The 22,353-nt window shown below is 37.9% G+C and overlaps 2 protein-coding genes across 2 annotated transcripts in view; both read right to left on the bottom strand.

Annotated features, from left to right (window-relative positions):
* The window catches only part of vsir (V-set immunoregulatory receptor), a 292,760-nt gene that overhangs the window by 147,675 nt on the left and 122,732 nt on the right, over window positions 1-22,353 (bottom strand). The window lies entirely within an intron of this gene.
* Window positions 4,657-21,783, bottom strand: plpp4 (phospholipid phosphatase 4). The gene is made up of 7 exons (XM_061284847.1): window positions 21,764-21,783; window positions 20,142-20,250; window positions 16,952-17,042; window positions 14,357-14,420; window positions 13,251-13,375; window positions 6,982-7,152; window positions 4,657-5,069 (listed from the first exon to the last, which is right to left on the bottom strand). The coding sequence occupies exons 1-7, from the start codon at window positions 21,781-21,783 to the stop codon at window positions 4,861-4,863; spliced, it is 789 nt and encodes a 262-aa protein (XP_061140831.1). The 3' UTR covers window positions 4,657-4,860.

The following is a 22,353-nucleotide window of genomic DNA, read 5'->3' on the forward strand; positions in this document are numbered from 1 at the left end:
ACTCTAAAGTATTAGCAACAAGTCCGCAGAAATCTAATACATTTATTGACTGCTATTTTAATTATGATCCAATATGGTAGCTAATTTTTCTTTACAAAGAATCTTGGTTTATTAATTAAAAACAATGCTGGCCGGAAGAAATTTAACATTAGGATCGTCCACTGTAATAATTCTAAAACAGACTGGAAGAGAATGATGCAATAATGATTTATAAATCCTCAACTTTTTATCGAGTGTATACTAACATGAATAAAAACAACATATAATGTAATTTTTTTCAAAAAAAATTTCTGCGGGTTAATGGAACAAGAACAAGAGCCAAAACGGAATTTCCCTTCAGGGATCGAAATTAGTGTAACACATTTGATTAACATAAATAATATCTGTGTATTGAGATGTCTCCTGCCTGGTGAAATGGTCAGATCCAGTAGTGAAAAGACCTTGAAAATTTCACTTTGAGAGAGGCTCAAGTATGTCAAAAATCTTTACAAATAAAATCTCACATGAAAATTGTTTGAAAATGACAAAAGTCAATGCCTGTGAATCAATTAATGTTGATTTGTGAGGATTATGTCTTTATCCATTCTTCCATTTAATGTGGACAAAACCCCAGACTATCCCGAGTCACTCACTGTGAATGGGATTAATTATGGAATTGAGTAGTCCAAGTGACAAAAAGAAAGCCTGGGTGAGAGGTATCAGTACAATAACAGCTACAGAGGAGAAACTGATCTCTTAATTTAGCAGTAAATTTAGACTCCAGCCCTACCATGGTCCAGAGCTTTGGGTAATGGATAAGAAAATGAGGTTGTGCTGAATAATATTTGCCTCAACAATTTGGGTGCCTTTGGGAAGATATTATAATAGTTCAGCAACTTTCACATCAAGGGAATCACCTTGAAGAGGTTCAGCCACCTAATTGGGACAATCTGACAATGCTTCCTATTTATTTATTTGGCCAGGGTTTAAATCCCCCAGCAAATATTCCACCTTTTCTCAAAAGAGAGATGCATTTGAAACAATAGTTATGCAGGACTGTCTAAGAAAATTAGAATATTGTGATAAAGTTTTTTATTTTCTGTAATGCAATTTAAAAAAAAAAGCCATACATTCTTGATTCATTACAAATCAGCTGAAATATTGCAAGCCTTTTATTAATTAAATTTTTGTTTTTTTAATTCCATTACAGAAAATAAAGAACTTTATCACGATATTCTAATTTTCTGAGACAGTCCTGTACCCTTGAACTTAATTTAACAGAGCTCATAGAAAATTGACAAATAGATGGATAATATAAATATAATACGACTTTATTGTCATTACATAAACATACTGAAACATCACATCCTGTTTTCTCCTGGTAGTAGTAAAAACAATTAAAATCACCATTGCAAACATGTTACACAAATCCTGCAATCTTTTATTGTCTATATACGTAGTTCAGGGAGCTGTCATGTTAAGACACGCTTTCTTTAAAATAAATGAACACTTGTATTTTCTTACAAACGCAACTAACATGCCATGAACGACAACTCCTAAATCATTACACACATTTAATCTTCAGACGTTTTTTTTCAATATAACACAACTCAAAGAACTTCAATTACCTTCCTTTTCCCCTTGAGTCCACTGGGTAGTGAAGTGGTCAGAGAACAAGTAGTATATAAGTATTACATTTCAAGAACAGAAGTTATCCCTCTCTGTACAAAACATTTTGTCATGCATTGTTTTAAAAAATGGACTTTGTCATTTTCTATAATCGTGTGTATGGTACCAAATTAAAACAATGAAGTTATGTTTTCTTTTTAAACAATGCAAACACACTTAAGAAAATGAATCGCCAATGTACAAATATCATGCCACCAAATCAAGCAATTGAATGACTTATTTTAAAGTTCACAGTTACAAATCAACATTCTCAAGGCTCAAATCATCCCGTTACCGACATGATAAATGAATTCCTCTTCAAGGCTCTTTTGCTATTTCACTTGTATGAGATTTAATAACCACTCACACGCATGCATACACATGTACACACACGCACAGGTTTATAAAAGATGTTTGAGGTAAAGGCGAAATGATGTTTGAAAGAAATTTGAATGATACGGCGCTAACACAGTTTCAATAGCTAGGTATGGAAAATGTTTTAGTATGGCGCACTTTTAAAAGGAGGAGGGGGGTTACCTTTTATTAATTATTCATTTTTTTGAAAAAACCATTGCACCCAAGGAAGAATGCCAGAGACAGAAGGTGAAGAAGGTGATTTCCTAAGTAACATTTTAACATTCTCTGGGTTCTATTGAGGTACCATGGAAGCTGTTTTGGGATATATTATCTTATGATTGTATATTTATTCATGGGTTTCAAGTCTATATGCTGATTTGCAATTCTCAGCTACTCCTTGTACACTTTATTGGAGATGCCCTCATTAAGCAGCAGTTGCAGTGACCCCAACGTAATGAGGATTAATGCTGGAGCAGCTTGTGCCTTTTTTAAGACCAACTTCCAGCCTGCCATTCCCACCTGTGTCTCACTGATTTCTGTTATTATTGAGCAACCATGTGTAACCACTGGGGACGTGTTAAATGAAGAATCCTAAATAAAGTTGGATGATGAGACACGGTTGAATGAGAGTTGAGGTAATGTGGGAGGAAGTCAGCAAATAAGGTGAGATACAAGATTGCAATTTTAAAATATGACAATAGTACAGAAATGTCCCTGATGGTCCAGTGGTTAGGATGCGGGGCTTTCACCGCCTGGGTTTGAGATTTGGTTCGACATTCATCCTTGTGTTGCTATGGTGACTTCTTCAATATTGTCGCGTGAGAGTTCAGAGTAGCTATCCATACTACACGTTGCCTCAAATTTTCAAAACACCATCAAGGGTGAGTGTTAAAATAAAAACCCACTCCACTTCTAAAGCACCCTTTCACTACAGCGGTTTGTACAATCTTATCTTTGACATTCAAATAAAAAAAAAGTGTGTGGGTTGTGGTGTCAGAGAAATTTGGGTTCATTGAAATGAATGCAGCTGGTTGGGTAATGAGTCATAATTTGTGAATACTCAATAGAATTCAGATGTAAGTTATTGAATTGGTTTCATTCTTGATAAGCGATGACAAAACGAGATCCTAAGCAGGGCTGTCAAACTTGCCATCACAGGCCTCATAGGGTTGCTTAACTGTAAAATATGAATCTATGATCTCTAGTGGCAAAAATAACTTTGGTGCGGACATTACCGTATTTCCCGGACTATAAGGCGCACCTAGAAACCTAGAATTTCCTCAAAAGTCGACAGTGCGCCTTATAGTCCAGTGCGCCTTATATATGAACCACATTCCTAAATTTAAACTGCATTGTGTCATGAAATATATTATAGGTGGCCCGCTGAAGACTATGAATCAAGAATCAAAAAGACTATGGATCACTATTTTATGATTATAAAGTAATTTGTTGTGTCTGAAGTTAAAATAAAAAAGATAAAATGGAGAATGATTTGATTTGGATTAAAAATCTGACGTGATGCATTAATGGTGCGCCTTATAGTCCGGTGCGCCTTATATAAGGACAACGTTTTAAAATGGGCCATTCATTGAAGGTGCGCCTTATAGTCCGGTGCACCTTATAGTCCGGGGAATACGGTACTTCTTTTTTCACATCTTTTAAGAACACTACTAAGTAGTTCTCAGTCCATTTGCTCTTATTTTTTTTTCATGATGTACTGATTCCAATCAAATGAGTTAGGCTTGACCCACAGTACTGCCACAAAATCATAACTGTAGTCATGACGCCTGCGAGCCAGAGGTCCAGCTTCTTCCAGAGTAGTCGCGTAGCACTTAGGCACTTATACTTAACGTCCCTTACCTAATATTTTCCCTCACAAAAAAATCTGATTCTCAATATACGTAATTACCATGACACCCGTTATCATTGCCAAGTCAAGAAACAGTAGTGGCAAACTTGTATCTGAGTTTGCCACCTGTGTATTAAAGCGTCTAGGAGCTTTTTATCACGCTCCCTTTAGGGGAAAACATTGTTTAATGGATGCTACTTGCTTTTGGATTCATGTGTTACATCAAACACCGTGGACACAAAAAAAGCATACACTCAAGTCAAAGCTACTGCTTTTCAAAAAGTGAAGTGATGTAAAACACCCTCAAGTATTTACAAAGTACAGCTAAGCTGCCCTCGAGTGCTTCTTGGCGGATACATTTCCGAATGAGCAGTTTCAAATGACAATGAAAACAAGCCATTTCGACGCCTTTACCCAAACCACTCCCTTAGCTTTTTTGTTTCCGCCTTGCAATAGTCATGCTTTATTTTCTTAACTTCCTATTACATAGACAGCTAGACCACAGGTATCAAACTCAAGGCCCGGGGGCCAGATACGGCCCGCCGCCACATCATTTTATGTGGCCCGCGAAGACAAATTGTGCATCAAATTCGTGTCATTACTAGAATTGCAAATTGTTTTCATTTTTAATAATATCTTTTATTTTAAATATTTGACCAGTTTTTACTCGTATTTGTCAGTTTGTTTTGTAGCTTTTACTGTATATAATATGACATTTATTTGGGTTGACAGTCATAATGGCCCTCCGAAAGAAGCTATGACTACAATGCCGCCCGTGAAAGAAATGAGTTTGACACCCCTGATCTAGACTTTCACAGCTGCTAAGCAAAAACAGTATAAAAGACACGAAAAAGTAGTTGTCACGGAAACATGAAAATAAAAGAATGCTGGGGAGTGGCTTACTGTCCACTGGAATGTACCCAAAAGCCATTTTGTCAGTGGGAATGTGGAGGTGTGTTCATTGGCTGGCTGGGCGTGTTGAGGGTCGTCTCAGAGGTGGCCACTAGTCATAGTGGTGCTTCAGTCAAGCCTTCCAGGGGGAGGTTAGTAGCATTGTCAGTGGGCCGCTGATCCTCCTGATGATGCAAGGATGTGTGTGCAATGGCAGCCAGGCTGGCATAGGCAAGGTGACAGTCCGTGTGCAGAAAGGGGGGGTAGTGCTGGCGGTAGCAGATGTAGGCAAACAATAGCCCGATCACTCCTCCAACAAAGGCATCTGTATAGTCACAGAAGGGCATATATTTTCAAGTATGTCGCCATCGTCAATTTTACCCTAACAACTGCTACGAATCCAACAATTAATTTCCTAAAACCCAATGTTATACCGCCTCAGTGTGCATATCCTTCAAAGGTTAATGAATATTAACTGAAATGCAAAGCAAATAATCTGCATTGGTCTCTAGTGGATACGAAAAGGCTTCTGCAACATATTGTAACTATCCATCCAAATCCTATCATACAAGCTTGGAGGATATAAAAATACCTTAGCCCTCAGCCTCTAGCTACACATTCTGAAACTTCCACACGATACAATTTGTGTATGCTCTTAGGTCTTATTAAAATCTATATTTCTTTCTCCTTCGGCCCTAAAATGGAATAGAACGCAAATTTCCACCATTCAGGAATTGTATAATGCATGAGCCTACTCTATGAATGTTTCATTGACTCCTGTCAAATACATTTAACAGTCTGAGACTTCATGCAATCAATTAGTATGACGGCTTCACAGTGACAGTGATTGGGATGCAAGGCTAAGCCACAGAAGACCAAGTGCTGAGGGATGATGGGACTATTAGTATTTATCAAGAACGCCCCTGAATGCCAGGCTAATGGTGTTTCCCAGCTTGTGTTTACACTGAGAGCCCCCTTAGGTTGTTTAATGGGCTGTGCTATTGCTGCATTTGCTGACACTCTGCTGGGAGGGGAAGGGGACAACATTTGGGGAGAACAAACAAATGATGACGGGGCTCAGAGTGGCCTTTTATTGGTGTGTGTGTGTGTGTGGGGGTGGGGGGTCGTTTCTTTATTTCCCCCATGACTTATGTAGCTCACGTCTGTAGTGAAAAAGAAGAGCGGAAAATATGGTAAACCCCAAAGGTAAAAAAGCTTCAATACTAGAATGCTGAATGCAGGCCGGTCCGTGGGTTAGAGGGGCGTAACGAGTGAAGATGTTGATGTCATGTTGTGGCGCCAATAACATTCTGAATGGCTTAAAATTGATAGATTGTGTCATATTTTCAAGCGAAACCCTAATCTCCGACTTAAAATTTTTCATCAACACAAGATGATTGTAGTTCAATAAAACTGATAAATACCACATGCCAATGCTGTCAACACAAAGTATATTTTTTATTAATTCTCACCATTATCTCTCCCATATATATATGGAATGTAATCTTCCCATCTTCTCATCTTTCTAGGCAGGTCACATTAAATTTTCAAAGGGTGCTTAATCAAATTCCTACTCATACTCTGAAGCAATTATCTATGGTGCTGTGTTAAAAATGCATGGAGTCATATAAATATGACAAAACTGTCTGGAAGATTTTGGTTCTTCCTCATGTCATTTTAATTCCTGTAGTAGTATGAATCATCTTGACAGAAAGGCATTATTGCTGTTTGTGATGCGCACATTGATTAGAAATGCGTTAAGTTTGGCTTTTAGGGTGGCACAATCGAAAGCAAAAATACGGCATTTCATTCAATTTTCGCTGACAAAAAATCCCAAAGAAAGAAAGAGAGAAAGAAAGAGAGAACGAGAGAACGAGAGAACGAGAGAACGAGAGAACGAGAGAATGAGAGAACGAGAGAGAAAGAGAGAAAGAGAGAAAGAAAGAAAGAAAGAAAGAAAGAAAGAAAGAAAGAAAGAAAGAAAGAAAGAAAGAAAGAAAGAAAGAAAGAAAGAAAGAAAGAAAGAAAGAAAGAAAGAAAGAAAGAAAGAAAGAAAGAAAGAAAGAAAGAAAGAAAGAAAGAAAGAAAGAAAGAAAGAAAGAAAGTTAGGGGATGAATTGCAAGGTTGGAGTAGAAGATCACCTTTCCTGAGCTTGATTAATCCAGGACAAAATGTATTTTGGATGGAGTGGCTGTAGTCTGAACATATCCAAAAATACACATCACAGTGTTCTGACCTTGCCAATGGTGCTTGTAGTCACAGGTTCTGGACAAAGCGATCATCATTGCGCTGTAGAGGGGCAGCACCATGGCACAGAGGCGCCAGCTACGACCTCGACCTTGATCCGTAAAGCACTGCAGCTTGCCCGCCAGGTAGAAGGAAGTGAATCCAAGCCCAGAGAATGCAACTAATTAAGAGAACACAAAGATAAAGTAGCCAACATTCAAATTTCTCAGTCCCAAAATGTCACACTAATAGTAAAAGTCATGAATTTTCCATCAGTTTCCTCCCTCACTCTTCTGTATGAGATGTAATGTTTTATTAATGGCAAAACAGAGACAGAATTGCAACTGTGTGAATGAGAATAGCAAAAAGGTGGGCCAGGAGTGTGTGCTTAAAAAGCCTTAGTAGAGCTGAACTGGAATGAGAAAAGAATGTCACAGGGAAGAACAAAGAGATTACTTGCACACAATTTTCTATTATGACCAATCAGTGTAAGTGTCAACTACTTAAAAATATTCAAAATAAAGATGACATTTAAAGATGTCAACATCAAATTGGCAGAGGAGAAATAAGTGAAAAACAATTACCATTCATCACTTTCTCTGTTTTGCAGCATAAATTATGGAACACGTAATAAAGTAAACTTCTTGATCCCAACCTAGGTAAATTTCAATTCCCATTATCACCTTTTCTCGGTTTTATGTTTGTATGGAGGAACTACGTTATTTTCTCAAAGTGTATAAAAAACATGAAAATGGTGATACATGTTTGTTTTTACAAATTGCAGATAGTCCTGCTATTCTAAAAGCTCCTTCAACTGAAAAATGGTGAAAAACACAGCAGGAGAACAGGCAGAGATAAAAAATAGCCAAGACGACCTTTGACGCCTACGGTCTGTAGAATTTTGAACATGGCAAAACAAACCAGCTTGAAGGGCATTTTGCATAGAAAACTTAAAGAAGGACCTGATTTTATTTGTGATAATACATTTGATCAACAATAAACACTTAACAAATGATTCATCTTTGCACAAAAAAATACAATCAATTTTAATGAATTGTGTGTACAAGCAGTTTAATTCATTTTATAATCAAATACCATGATTTACTTGAAGCCAGAACTTTATTAGATAGACCAAAAATAAATCATGAGCAATTTTAGAGTTATTAGATCACAGTTCTCTATTCATCTTTAAGCCACATAGAATATAATTTCAATTTCCAGACTTTCAGGTCTTGTGACCCTCCAAAGGACACCATGAAGTACGATGTGGCCCCTGCAATAGAGAAACCTCCAGATGCCTCCAGAAAAATATGAACTTTTTACATTGTGATACACTGTGAACTGTTCAGGTCAGTGTGGACTGGTGGAAGAAACCGAGGAAGCCCTATAGGCATATGAGTTGAGTGGTTAAAACACTTGACATGCATGCGTTGGCCACCCACACACAGATTGATTATTCTATTTCTGCAGCATCATAATTTTCTTACTTGACTGACAAACAAAATGTACCTCAGTTATCTATATTAAATATGATTTTACTCAGAACACGACATTGATTTGTTCAGGGTCATGTGAAGGACTGTAAAGGATTCCAGAGACTGATCGGAGTTTTAATCTAAGGAAAAATACTGCAGATGAGCTCCTTTGTCCTTATTTTTAGTTAATAGGTAATCTATAAAAGGACTGGTCCGAATAAATAATTAATCACATCCTGGAACAGTTCAGGAAAATAACCGCCAAAACAGAAAAGACTCTGGAAAAGAGTTTACCCGGCAGCAATGACATTTTTTCCAAACAACACTTATCATTTTCCTTTTTTGTGCAGTAAATATGCCCGCTAGATATTCTTGTTCGAAAACTCTTTCTGTCCTTATCATTGGAACCTTATTGATTTGTTTGAAAAACCTAATATCCATCAAAGAGATATTTTTCAATAACCTACAAATGACTCGTATACAAATGATTGCGCAAAAGATAAAGGTGTTTGTTCATATTTTTGACAAAAACGCTTAAGCATGATTTACCCATTCACAGCCTATCAGTGACTGAATCACATTTTCTATTGGACCATTTTCAGATGATTTAAAGGTTGATCAGAGGGCAGCAGCGACATTTTATACTTAATAGCTACCTGGTTTAAACTAAACAATAAGATATATATTTTTATTTACTGCATCTACTTTCTGCCCATTGAAGATTCGCTTGTATTTTGGAGAACACGCTTGACAAAATCTCTGTTATTTTGTAAACATTTACGGTTGTTTTGTTTCTTGATGTGTCATGACAAGCTCACGACCAAAAAACCAACAATAATCAACGTAAAGAAATGTCGTCTTTATCTTACTGTGAAACGGACTATGTTGATATAAACCCATATTGATGACCTGAAAAGTATCTGCAAGCTTTTCCTCTTTTCTGTTTAAACAGTTCACACGGAGGACTCATTAGATTCCGATCAAGGGCTTTGTCGTTAAGCTCCGGAAAGCTGGCGGACCATTGATGGTCAAAGAGAAAGTTGTTTCTTTAAAGATGTGCAGAAGACTGGGACATTTTGCAACTTTGACTGTTGTGTAGATGGAAGTGGTGTCAGATTTTAGAAACGTTAGAAAGGGTAAATATTTTGACTTTAAATGCTCAAAATACAGAAATCGTTTAGAAAGGATTGGGTTGGATGGATGTGAACACCGTGTCTTAAGGTCGACACCCGCGATGAGGAATGTCATCTTTCAAAAAAAGAAACAACTTTTCATGGAGAATACATTTGCAGGTTCGTAATGAAATTCAGAGTTTCATTCCAGGAGATGTTTTGCTAGGAGTTCTTCACTGTAGCCACCTGGTGTGACAAATGGAGGAGGAAGGCTACCTTTGCCTTTTAAAATATCCTTTCTTGCCCACAATTGTTTGCTTCAAGACTAACTTCAAACCTGATTCAAGCCTGCAATGCTGGCCCACATGTTGGCTTATTTGGAGTGTGTTCACATTTGATATTATATAGAGTTTGAATTGCCATCCTTTGCCAGTGCCATATGCTGAGTATTGCCTTTATGAGACACGTAACAAAATACTGCTGTCAGTGCAAAAGTAGCCATTGAGAGCAGCTGGTGGATTTAAAAGTGTAGTATGTTCCCCTCTCACTCCTGCAACAATAACAATTATATTGGTTGGCAGTCATTTTGGAAACGGACAAAAATGCACAATGAGAGTGAAGATGCTGGTGTGAGAATTGTCCACCACAGCAAAATTTGTGCAAAACTCTCTTTTATCCTCTTTTGAATTTTTCATACAGAAATACAAAATCAGTCCACAGCAGCACATATTAACTGTCCACTTTGACACTGATGCTATTTTAACTGACTTTTTATTATTACTCTTCCATCAATTCAATCTTGCTGTAAGCACTGAATTTCTATGATGGATGTTTGACAGTTTTTAAGGGGATTATGAATAGGGAGAGCAGCTTTCTTTTTTATTAGGACTGTGTTTATTGGCATCTGTACTTATCTTTCTTTGACCAAATTATTAAGGGAAAGCTAATCAGAGAAAATCTTCAATACTACATATGATAAGCAGATGAACTGTATTGAAACGGGATTTTTTTGTTGATGCAGTTCATATCTACAAAGGCCCATCAACACCCGCCTCAGATTTCCAACCTGCCAGAAGTGATACTTGGTTGATTCCAGATTCCACTTCAGTTTGAAGATACTTATCACTAATCTGGATGGTCGCCAATTTGTCCCACAAAAAGCTTGGAAATATTTTTTAAAAATGATGAGGATGGACACAGGCAGGATCAGATTCCCCCATTATTCCAGATGTGATATATGAATGCTTCTCATAATTCCATCTCAGAGTTCTCTCAATTACACATATACTGCAACAACATAAGGTTATTAGTGTTGCTGTGATTAATTCTGCACATAGTGCCGGTAAATTCTATGTCACTTCTTTTGGAACACGTCTGCCAATATTCCCCAAAGCAGATGTATGAGAAGCTGATTCACGCAAATAATTATTGGATTGTAAAGAAATCAATGCATTTTGTCTTCATTAGTGTCACAGGTAAGCTAGAAACAGGAAGTAAATGTTTTAAAGTTAAATGGCCCAAATCGCAATATTCCTATTCTTTTTCACTTGGAAACAGAATTTACTAGACTTGGTATTGATAAATGCTGACACATTACAGAAAGGCAACCATTCACACTCATAAATTTTAGTTTTCAACTACAGTGTACACTAAGGTCCAAATACTATTGGGACATGGACACCATTATCATTTTTGCGTTCAACACCACTTCAAGGAATTTGAAGTTCATGTTTTGTTCTGTCCATTCCAAGGACATCACATTCTACGAGCCTCCTGTTTTCTTATCTGCACACACACAACACATAGTTTTATGTTACATACCAACCCATAGTTTTATGATTTATACCTTCTGTGCTTTCTGCTTTTATGCTGACAGTGCCAGATTGACAAAGATAGTAATATATAAGTAGGAGGTACCCCGAGAGAATGTTCTGAGGTTATTAGACTTGTGACTTCCAATATTCTCCCTAGTGCTGGCATTGCAACTGTTTCTATCTACTCTTGTTTCTATTAAACTGTAAACTGTCCTTGAGAGTCCCAGACCGATTTAATAGCCGTTAGAATAAAAGAACCCAGGTGGACTTATGCACTTTAAAAGGGGCAGTGTGAACAAGTCTCATTTTTAATTGGAGTTTTTTTGCACGCAAGCTATGTGCCTTTGCCCACTTTTTATAGGACTACAGGTAACCCTGAATTTAATCCATGGTGACTCGCTGCCAGGCTTTTACTGACACCATCTTCCGTCCCCGCTTCTTCTTGGGAGATTTTGCATTCGGTTTGGTTTTCATCCAGTGGATTCAGGTCTGGGGACTGACTTGGTGATTGTGTAGCATTCCACTTCATTCCCTTTAAAAAGCCAGTTGTGTTAGTTGTATGCTTTGGGTTATTGACCACGGCACTGTGAAGCACCCTCCAATGAGTTTTGAAACATTTGGCTGAGGAGGAGCAGGTAATCTATTCCGAAGCACTTCAGAATTCCCCTTACTGCTACATCATCAATAAAGTATACAAGTGAAACAGTCCTATTGGCAACCATGCATGTCCACCTGACCTTGAAACATCAGAGCAGCCAATCATCCCATCATTTTTCAGAGTTACAGTTACTAATGCGCCTCCCACTTTTTCCTACACTGTTGATTTATAGCTATAAATACCCTCAAATTCAATCTGCAGTCAAAACACATATTGTTCAGTAGAGCAGCCAATTATTTGACCATTATGTACCTGTTTGTAATCAAGCATATGTGAGGAAACCAGAAAAACCGGCGAGATCAAGATTAGAAAAAGACCCTGGCAGATTGAAACCAACTGTGCTTTCACCCTCAGGCCAAGTCTGCACAGTCAAGTCCTTATAGACTGAGCTATTCACAGGATATTGATTATTCGAGCCCATGTTGGAAATATTTATATCCTTGCTGCTTCTTGTTTATCAATCGTAGTCTTTCATTAAGGTGTAAGGAAGTAAAGGCTGTTTTATGGGATTTAAATGCATTCACAAGGGTTTCTCTGCACATAAGGCGCTTCTCCACTATGCAAAAACATATACTGCAGCATGCTCTTGGATTTGCATTTTCTTAATTAGATGTGGAGGCACATAGTTGATCACAGATATATTCACTTAGGCTCCATCTGACACCCGTATATTTTCCCCTAAAACATTCGTTCAAAATAATTGCTTGGTAAAAGTACGGCTACACTCAAGGATTCATCTGTAATTTTAAGTAAAGCAAGAACATGAATAAAGTGAGTAATGAGTAAAGAGCTTTTTAGGCATGGCTCAATGCTACATATTAAATGAAATCCTCAGTGTAATTAGTCCATCTGTATTGAGCTCAAAATGCAGCATAACATTGCGGTTGCTGTGGCCGGCAGCAAAGATTCCTCGCTTGCAAGCCTCTTTACATTAATCAGCTGGACAACAGGAAAACACTTGAATTATTAAACACCCTTGTGAAGTATAAGAGCTTGGGAAGAGGATGAAAACATATTTTGTAACAATGGACATGCACAGCAGACTATGGCCAAATATGTTGGCCATGTTACAAAACAAGCTGACATGAGACATGAGAGCATGAAGTTGACAAATCCATCAATGCTCTTCTTGTGGAAATATTTTAGAATACTACAGTACATTCTGGTGCATTGTCTTCTGTTATGTTTCATAAGCTGGGAAAGATGTGACTGCTACTTACAAGAGGAATGACTGCTGGGAAAACTCTTGCGACCTTCCGAGACCAAATGAGCCTCCCCGGTACACAACATCTTTGCGTTCACTTGGCCGTCCGGAAAACACCGCTGGAAGTAATCAGGCCTCGGTCTGAGCGTAAAACACAACCAACAAATTGGGTTATATGTTAATTTGAACTGAGACTAAGGCCACAATTCTCAGTCTAAATTTGTCGAGTGTCTAGCTCGACACTTTACAAACGTTGCCACTGTTGTTTGCACTTCAGGAGAAAGGTTCCAAATTAATATTGTGACTTACAGCTGAAGCAGGAGCATTGTTTCTTGTTTACAGGTAGTGTCAACAGACTGTAGCCCGTCACCGTTATTTTATCCATCCATCTATTATCTATGGTGCTTGTCCTCGTTAGGTTTGTGGGTAAACTGGAGCCTATCTAAGTTGACATTAAGCATAGGCATGGTACACCAGGGACTAGTCACCAACCAAGCCAATCACAAGCATTCAATGTATTGATTTTCAATAAATTGGGGATTTATTTTTAGTCATTTTCAAGGGTGCATGTTAACTGGAATCATGTCCGTAATATTTTTTTTTTTAAAAAAGTTCACATTTTTTGTCATGTATTTTTATGTAAACGCTCAATTTTTATTGCGCTTCCAAATATTCTGCTCTGTTAGAGTAGGCAGTCTTACAGCACATCTGTTTGAATTTTTTTGTAAATCCTGTACATCAGGGGTGTCAAACTTTTTTCGCGGGCGGCATTGTAGTCATAGCTTCTTTCGGAGGGCCATTATGACTGTCAACCCAAATAAATTTATGAGCACCTCATATTATAAACAGTAAAAGTTACGAAACAAACTGACAAATAAGTTGTTTTCAAATCAGATGAGTGAAAACTGGTCAAATATGAAAAAAGAAATACTATTAAAAGTGAAGACAATTTGCAATTCAAGTAATAACACACGAATTTGATGCACAATTTGTCTTCGCAGGCCACATAAAATGATGTGGCGGGCCATATCTGGCCCCCGGGCCTTGAGTTTGACACCTGTGCTGTACATCATAAGACGTTCTTACAACCTGTTTTGAAATGTATAATATCATTTTACTTACCTGCCAACAATTAACTTGATAGTGTTTGTGAAAACTCCATTCAGGGCGAGAGCCAGTGACACTGCTGCGGGAGGGAAAATTGCAAGTATAGTTAAACATACATCTTATTGAGATAGATTGCTACACCATTTCAACGACACTTGGCTGAAGTAGGAGTAGAACATATTGCACTGACAAATGGAGTTAAAAAAGGTTTTCAATTTCTAAGATACAAAACATTCTAACCCCCCCCTTCCCACACACACACACGTACGCCTTTCTTGGTGGCCACAGCATGATGAAGCGCTTCACGATTTATAAGATGTGATAGCCTCTAAATCACCCCCTGCTGTCTTGCCCAAAAGACAAGATCAATTGGAATCCAAACAATATCACTGCATGAATGAAGCACAGAAGGTTTAGAAGTCATTCAATGTTGACTGCGCACATTTACAATATCTTTGCATGAGTTTTGATTAATGGTAGCTGCCCTTTTTCTTTCATTATATATATATATATATATATATATATATACATATAAAGGCGATATTGACTTTCCTTTCAATTCAAAACCTAAAGGCAGGTGTTCACGTCTTTGACATGACTTTAAAAATGCTGTCAAAAGTGTGAAGCATTATAGAACAGTTTTCAACCTCTTGTTCAAGGCTTGCTGAAATTACAGTAAATTGTTCTGAGGGAACGGTCTTGTTTACCCTGTCTCCGAGAAAAGGCTGGTCATTGCCACCGGCAAGGGACGGGTGAGTACCAATAGACCAATACTAGTTTCATTCATTCATTCATTCATTCATTCATTCATTCATTCATCCATTCATTTATTCATTTATTCATTTATTCATTTATTTATTTATTTATTTATTTATTTATTTATTTATTTATTTATTTATTTATTCATTCATTCATTCATTCATTCATTCATTCATTCATCCGTTTATTTATTTACTACTTATCGAATAAACATGACGACTGCCTTTACCAGTGATAGCTTGAGACAGAAAAATATGTCAAATAAGTCCTCATGGCAATTATTTGTGCTATAATTACAAGCGCTTAGAAGGAAATTACGAGTACAAAATTGCGTTCAGAGCATGCAAGAACTGACCTTCGACGCTGCTGACATTTGTGCACACACGCGAATGATCGACCATGTGGCCTAACGATGTTCAATACAGTATTCAACACATTAAATGTATGACTTTTTAATATGATTAATACTTAATCATATATGTATATAACAGGATGACCCACCTGAAGCGAGGGTCTCTAATTCACAGGTGTCAAACTCAAGGCCCGGGGGCCAGATACGACCCGCCACATCATTTTATGTGGACCGCAAAGACAAATTCATGTGTCATTACTAGAATTGCAAATTGTCTTCACTTTTAATAATATCTTTTTTTTTTTTTAATATATTTGACCAGTTTTTACTCGTTGTCAGTTTGTTTTGCAGCTTTTACTGTATATAATATGAGGTGGTCATACATTTATTTGAGTTGACAGTCATAATGGCCTTTCGAAAGAAACTATGACTACAATGCGGCCCGCGAAAAACATGAGTTTGACACCCCTGCTCTAAATACTTTGAAAATAAATTGAAGCAATCAGTTATGAGTGCCCAACAAAAGGCCACTACGCTGTCTCAGAACAACCCATTGATTGTGCTAAGAATAGCAACAATTCAGTAGGTGCACCAACTTCATAATAATCTCATTGGGAAGACATGTCTGCTTCTTTTTAACTTGGGTAATGGGAGGACTGCTGTTGGCTGATATTTACTGCAAGTACTGGACATCTACTTAATTAGCTATCAAGGCAACCCTTGGGGCTAATCATTAGCCAGGGTACAATCCCTCGAAGATTTATCTGACTGGTGAGCCAATTGAATTCACCCTACATTGCCAGGATTTAAATAAAAATGAAATGTGATGAAATTAAATGTGTTTATGCTGTGAAGAGCAGCACTGTCTAAATATTTCTGAACTTGCTAATCTGGACAAATTGTACAAATGGGGCATGACGTGTCCATTGGCCCCTTAAACTCCAAATGCGAAGATGGCCGATCTTCCATATGGGGATTGACTCTTGCCTGCTGCATTGTCTCATATGGAGCCCAGTTTGCAAATTGCTATTTGGATAGTAATGTGTGTGTACATATGTACTCAGTATCCCAATGCTTACTGAGGCAGTGTGCAAGTCTACTTTTCGTAGGCTCATGTTGGCATCAATGAAGTAGTTTTTATAGCACTATATATTAGCTGGCCAAATACCCTCGGAGTATTTGGGGTCATTATTCAGATTTGGTACCATGAACAAAAAACATTTTAATTCGTACATTCCCTCCTAGCTATATTAGTTTTGGACAACAGAGTGCTGTACATAACAGGGTAGAATGATTTTAGATTTGTTGTAGTTAATCAAGTCCACTTTTTCATCAACTTGCTGTGTGCGCCTCCAAACACAATTGCACTGGCCCCCCTTTGAGATTTGTTTTTATTAGGGGCTATAGAATTCAATTTGAATTGTTTGAAAATTATTTTCTTAAAAGCATTACATTTAGATAACAAAAAAATAATAATTGTAATAGTTAGCTCCACCTACCTAAGCATGCTTCTTTGATTTCCGTCTTGTCTGTCCTCTGAATTATCTTCACCACAAAAATCACCGCCAGAGGAGTAAGAAAGGAGATTGCCTATAAGGAAATCAAGATAAACAGTGTACAGTTATTATCATGGCATTGGTCACGTATTGCCGATATGAAATTACATTTGGAATGACCGACTTAATTCTCAACACGTCAGAAAAACAATCTGTTTCATTGTTACGAGGGTTTTAACAGACCATTACTTTGAGCTTTCAGCATTATTTGGGGCTTTCCTCCAGCTGGGGAAAAAAAAAGTTGCAGGCAATGGCTTCATTACAGCAGTTTCACTTCTTACTTTATTATTTTCATTTCACTTATTATTTGTGGGGTCATACTGAGGTCTGTCTATCTATCCCACCTGACTTGACGTGAATGATAAGGTACCCTCTGACAAGGATGAGGGTAATCCATGGATTCAGGGATCCAGGAAAAGAGAGACATACATTTTTAGGAGATACACTAATGTATCAGGTCTTTTTGGTTAGGTTAATTGATCAAGGACACAACGACAGTGCTGGCAGAAAAGATAAGGATTTTGTCTTTTTTTTTCCTTATCTATCTGCAGTAAGTCTTGTTAAATGATTGAAAGACAAAGGGAGAAGGAAGTTTTACAAGAAAAAGACCCATCCATCTTCTTCCACTTATCTGTGGCAAGTTAGGGGGGGAAACAGCCTAAGCATGGAGGCCAAGACATCCCTGTGCCGAGCTACTTTGTCTCTTCGAAGGGAGCGCAAAAGGTGTTTTCAGGCCTGCCAAGCAACTGTGTCTCCAACATGTCTCGCCAGCTGTTGAGGTGTCAGATTTGGAAATTACAATCCCAGCGACTTTAACCTCGACTAGAAAAAAAAAAAATTCTTGGATAATAACAGTGTTGAAAAACATGCCGAGTAACTCAGCTTCCTCACACAATAGAAGTTTTTGTTGTGTCCTTTCTCAGAGTTATTCTTATTAACTTGGTAACTTTGCTGTGGCCAATTTTACATCATTCGCAAGTGGAGATCTTGCAGTTCCTTATGAAAGGTACTTATAATGAACCCCCAGCAAGTCCAATATTCTTCCGCCACTTTGCTCCAAGTAAGGTGTGCTCCGTCCCACAACGATGCATCAATTTCTAACTCCGCCCTTCTACAAAAATACCAAAAGAATGAAAACTCAACCCCCAAGCACAATTAGACTGCACTTTACGGCAGACCTGTTCTGGGAATGAAAATAAGGCTCTTTATCTTTATCTATTTTATTGTAACAATTTATATAAATTGTCCACTGAAGTGCAATCTTGAAGTGCAAGATTTTTCCATGCACTTCACATTCTTCAGGACGCTGTCGGACAGAAAGGCTTGGGACCTTTATTAATGCATCAAATTTCTGTCCAGTGTGGAAAATTTTGCTGAATGGCTGATGTGGTAGCATCCACCATAAAGTGCATCAGAGATTATAAAGCTTTTAAAGGATGCCAAAGTATTGTAGGGCGTCAGTTGATTACTTACAGCACCAAAGGAGACCAAATTCAAAGTCATTGCATGAATATGTGTCATTTTTTTTTACTTCTACTATGCAATTGAAGAACTGCTGTGTACGGGTGACACCAGGGGCTCTATTTTTGTGCCTAGTGCAAGCCTGGTGTGAGGTACAGTGTGAAGATATGCAGATGCAGTTATTTGTTATTTTTCCAGATCCTGCGTGAAACACAATGCACAAAGAAGGCGTTTTGAACTTCTGTTGGCATAAAAACACTTGTTTATCCCCACAACAGTTCTCATTCTTGTTAAATGTCACGTGCCAGCAGCGTGCCGATAGTCCTTGACATGGTGAAAGAAGACACTGATTGCAGGTTGACCTGCATAGATTCCATTAAGAAGCAACAGCCAGTAGACCGCCGCAAGGGGATGCTATAAAGTTGTCTACAGGGAAATTGCAGATCTGTTAAGTGGGCACTTGGAGACCGCCTTCCATTCAGATCCTACGTGCCGATGTGTGACGGGTACGAAAATCGGAATAGTTTAGTTTTCTGTCTACTAATATAGAACCTCAAGAGTGCAATCAAGAATGACGGGGGTGCCTGCTTTACTTCACTCGCAATTCTTGAAATAATTTTATGGTGCACCGAAAGGTTTGAAAAGTGTTCCGAGTGCCAAATTCTGAAGTGCCACAACTGCAGTGAAAGGTGTCAGCGCTGCTTCCTGTCACTCCCTCCCATTCTTCAAAAGTACCATCTCCTGCTGATCAATTATTTTTGCCCTCATTTACCCCAGGGAGTTCTATTCATATTTTTAAGAAAGTTCTTCTGCTGTCTTCAGGTGAGCTGGGTTAAGTAGCCATTTTCAAGTTTCCAGTCTACCATCACAACTTGATCTTTCAATCAAGCAAGCCTCTGGCGAGAGGCTCATGACTTAGCGTATAGTTCAGAAACTAATCTCCAAGAAGGGTGGCGATGATGATGACATACATTCTTGATCGGGACTTATATACGCAGAATTGAAAAATAGTAATTCAATTTATCTTATATTAAACCACCACGAAAGCCATATTGTGGATTTTAATGCATTGTCTTTAAAATTACATACGCCAAAGGTTCAGTTGAGATATACACTTGGTTATTGTGTTAACAAAATATTATTTACGAAATGAAAAAGCTTATCAATCAAGGCACTACACAGTATTTGAGTTAGGGTCAGCTAAATTTAGCTGTTGCCACTTTTCATCAGATGTGTTTTGTAGTCCGGAAATTACAGTAAATGACCACAATAACCTCTGACAGATAAATCTCATCTTTTATTTCAACACACAACTGCAGGAGTGTCTTAAAATAGTAACAGGTTGTGAAATTAAATCCAAATTAAATTCCATGGTTGTCACCAAATCTTCCACAATGCGGTAAAGTACACGTGACGGTACGTGCTCAACATTGCGTGAATATTATTAGTTACAGTCATCTAAGCCCAGGCTCTAACACTCCTTCAATACTAATCAGCTGAACCACAGATGAGAATCTACACTATTAATCATCCTAAAGGAAAGATTCTACTGCTGCACAAATGTGTATAAATTAAACAAAGAAAGTGGTTCAGCTACATGGAAATAATCACCATTTATGTGGCTGCTATCAAGTTGGCAATAAATGAGAATGCATATAATGTAGGTACTTACGAACATGACCCTTTTGGGAATATGATCGGACTCAACCAGCGGATTCTTGTAGAGCCACAGCTCCTCTGGTTGGATGACTCGTTCGAAGGGCTCCAGGAATTCGGTAAACCTATAGCAAAGATTAAACATTTTAATTGGAATATTGTGCATACTGTGTGCTCTCATGATTTTGGTGTGACCGGGGTGGCTAAAAGGAGGTCTTGGCTTTGGAGTAGTCCCAACACTGATCGCCTTCATTAGAATGCCCTGCTGACTCCTCTCGCAGGACGGGGACAAATTTCAGTCAAAACAAGTCACTAGTTTATTATGCACTTGATGCATGATATACTTGTTGTAAGGTGTGGCCATCTTAAAATATTCACAACGCTGAAGCTACAGAAAGGAATGATGAGAGCATAAATGCAGCAGCACAGAGCTTAGGCAAGAATATTTGTCACCGGTGAAATGAATGTGTTAACGATAGTGACGACTGTATTGACGTTTTGTTTCCATGGATCTTAAATTTATTGTAGAGCTTGAAGAAATGTTACTTTCTTCAAAACCATTAATGTCCCACATAAATCACATCCTGAAATGTCCAAAAAGGACGGTTTTTCTCTTAACAATGTTTTTGTTACTCTTTGGTGAAGTGCATGCATTTAATATTTTATTGGCTTTTTTTTTTTTTTTTTAAAGCTATGCAATAAAATGTTATTGATTATTTTGATTGTGAAAAATGGCAACAATTTCTTCGGAGGATTGCAGAGGGAGCAGCATAAACGGGGAAGCACGGATCTGCTTTTCCACAGGTACTTTGTCCAACATTTCTGAGGGGTATCTCATCCATTTTCTGAACTGCTTACCTTCTCGAGGGTCGCGAGCCTATCCCAGCTGACTTTGGTCAGTAGGCAGGTTACATCCTGCCAGTCATTCACACATAGACAAACTAGCCTTCACACTTAATGACAATTTAGAGTTTCCAATTAACCTACCATCCAGTTAGACGTATCAAAAAGCATACAAATAGTAGTGCGGTATCTATTCTAGTAAACACAAGCCAAGTAATATGTTGTTGTTATGTTGTTCCGTCACGCCAGATAGTATGCTTCATTAATTATTTCTATTTTCAAAATTACGCTCTCTACAGCACAGTTTTCCAGACGTTAGTGGGAGGGAATACTGTTTAGGTGCAAGAATTAAAAACACAGATACGAAGCACAAAATGCCCCCCCCCCCACACACACACCCTTCAGGTTATTAAATAGCAACTTCAGCCCACCTGTCATTCTATAAGGCTTATCTCAAATTCACTAGGTAGCTTCTTAATGAGTTTGAGACCGGCTCCCCCGAGGCACCTAAATATAAAATCTCCTCTTTGCTTGGCTTCATGTTTGAACACAGGAAATAACAGTAGAGAGCAAAGAAATGAGTAGACCAAAGGGGGAGAAAAAAAAATCACCAATCTTGATGTCTATCCAGACAGAAGACAGAATTTAATCATTAAGAAGATGACGCTCCTCAGTTTTGATTGAGACTCTAACAAAGGTATTACTACTTTTAGAATTGTTGGCGTAAGATAAAGAAGAAGTAAAACTGTTATTTTATTCTTTTCCAGAGTTCCTTCCAAAGGGAGCACTCTATACTGGAAGTAGTAATGGGCCATGGTCGATATATCCAGACATAAAAACGCATTATTATTTTTAACATGTCTATCTTTATTTTGAGGCCTGTTGTGGACGAATGGCAGGAGGGGTTATTTTTGACAATTCAAAGTGTTGTTTTATTTTTCGGTACGAAAACTACTATAATTAAACTCTGAATGATTGATTGACAATGTCATGGCTCGGACTTGCATGGCTTCTTCTCGGATAGGCTCATTAATCTTCATTGATTAAAGACAACATGACATTAGTAGCAGAATTAAGTGAGAAGTGAGATGACAGAGACATTTCGTCTGCCAATTTAAAGAATGTTGGAAACAAACTGAGAGAGCCCTCATCAATAGCACAAATCAAAATAAATTCATCATGAAGCAAGCAAGCAGTGGAAGGTTTTTTATTGGCTAAGTCAATCTTGGGACATTTAGGTTCTCAAGACTGAAGAAATCAAGCACCCAAAATAACTAAGGAATAATATAAGTGGACCTCTGGAAAAATGAGTCTCCACAAATATAGCAACACTTTGATTTTTCAGTACATAACTGTTGTGACCCTGATTTTTAAATATTTATATT

Source organism: Syngnathus typhle, linkage group LG8 (genome assembly GCF_033458585.1).
Source record: "Syngnathus typhle isolate RoL2023-S1 ecotype Sweden linkage group LG8, RoL_Styp_1.0, whole genome shotgun sequence".
NCBI classification, from domain to species: domain Eukaryota; kingdom Metazoa; phylum Chordata; class Actinopteri; order Syngnathiformes; family Syngnathidae; genus Syngnathus; species Syngnathus typhle.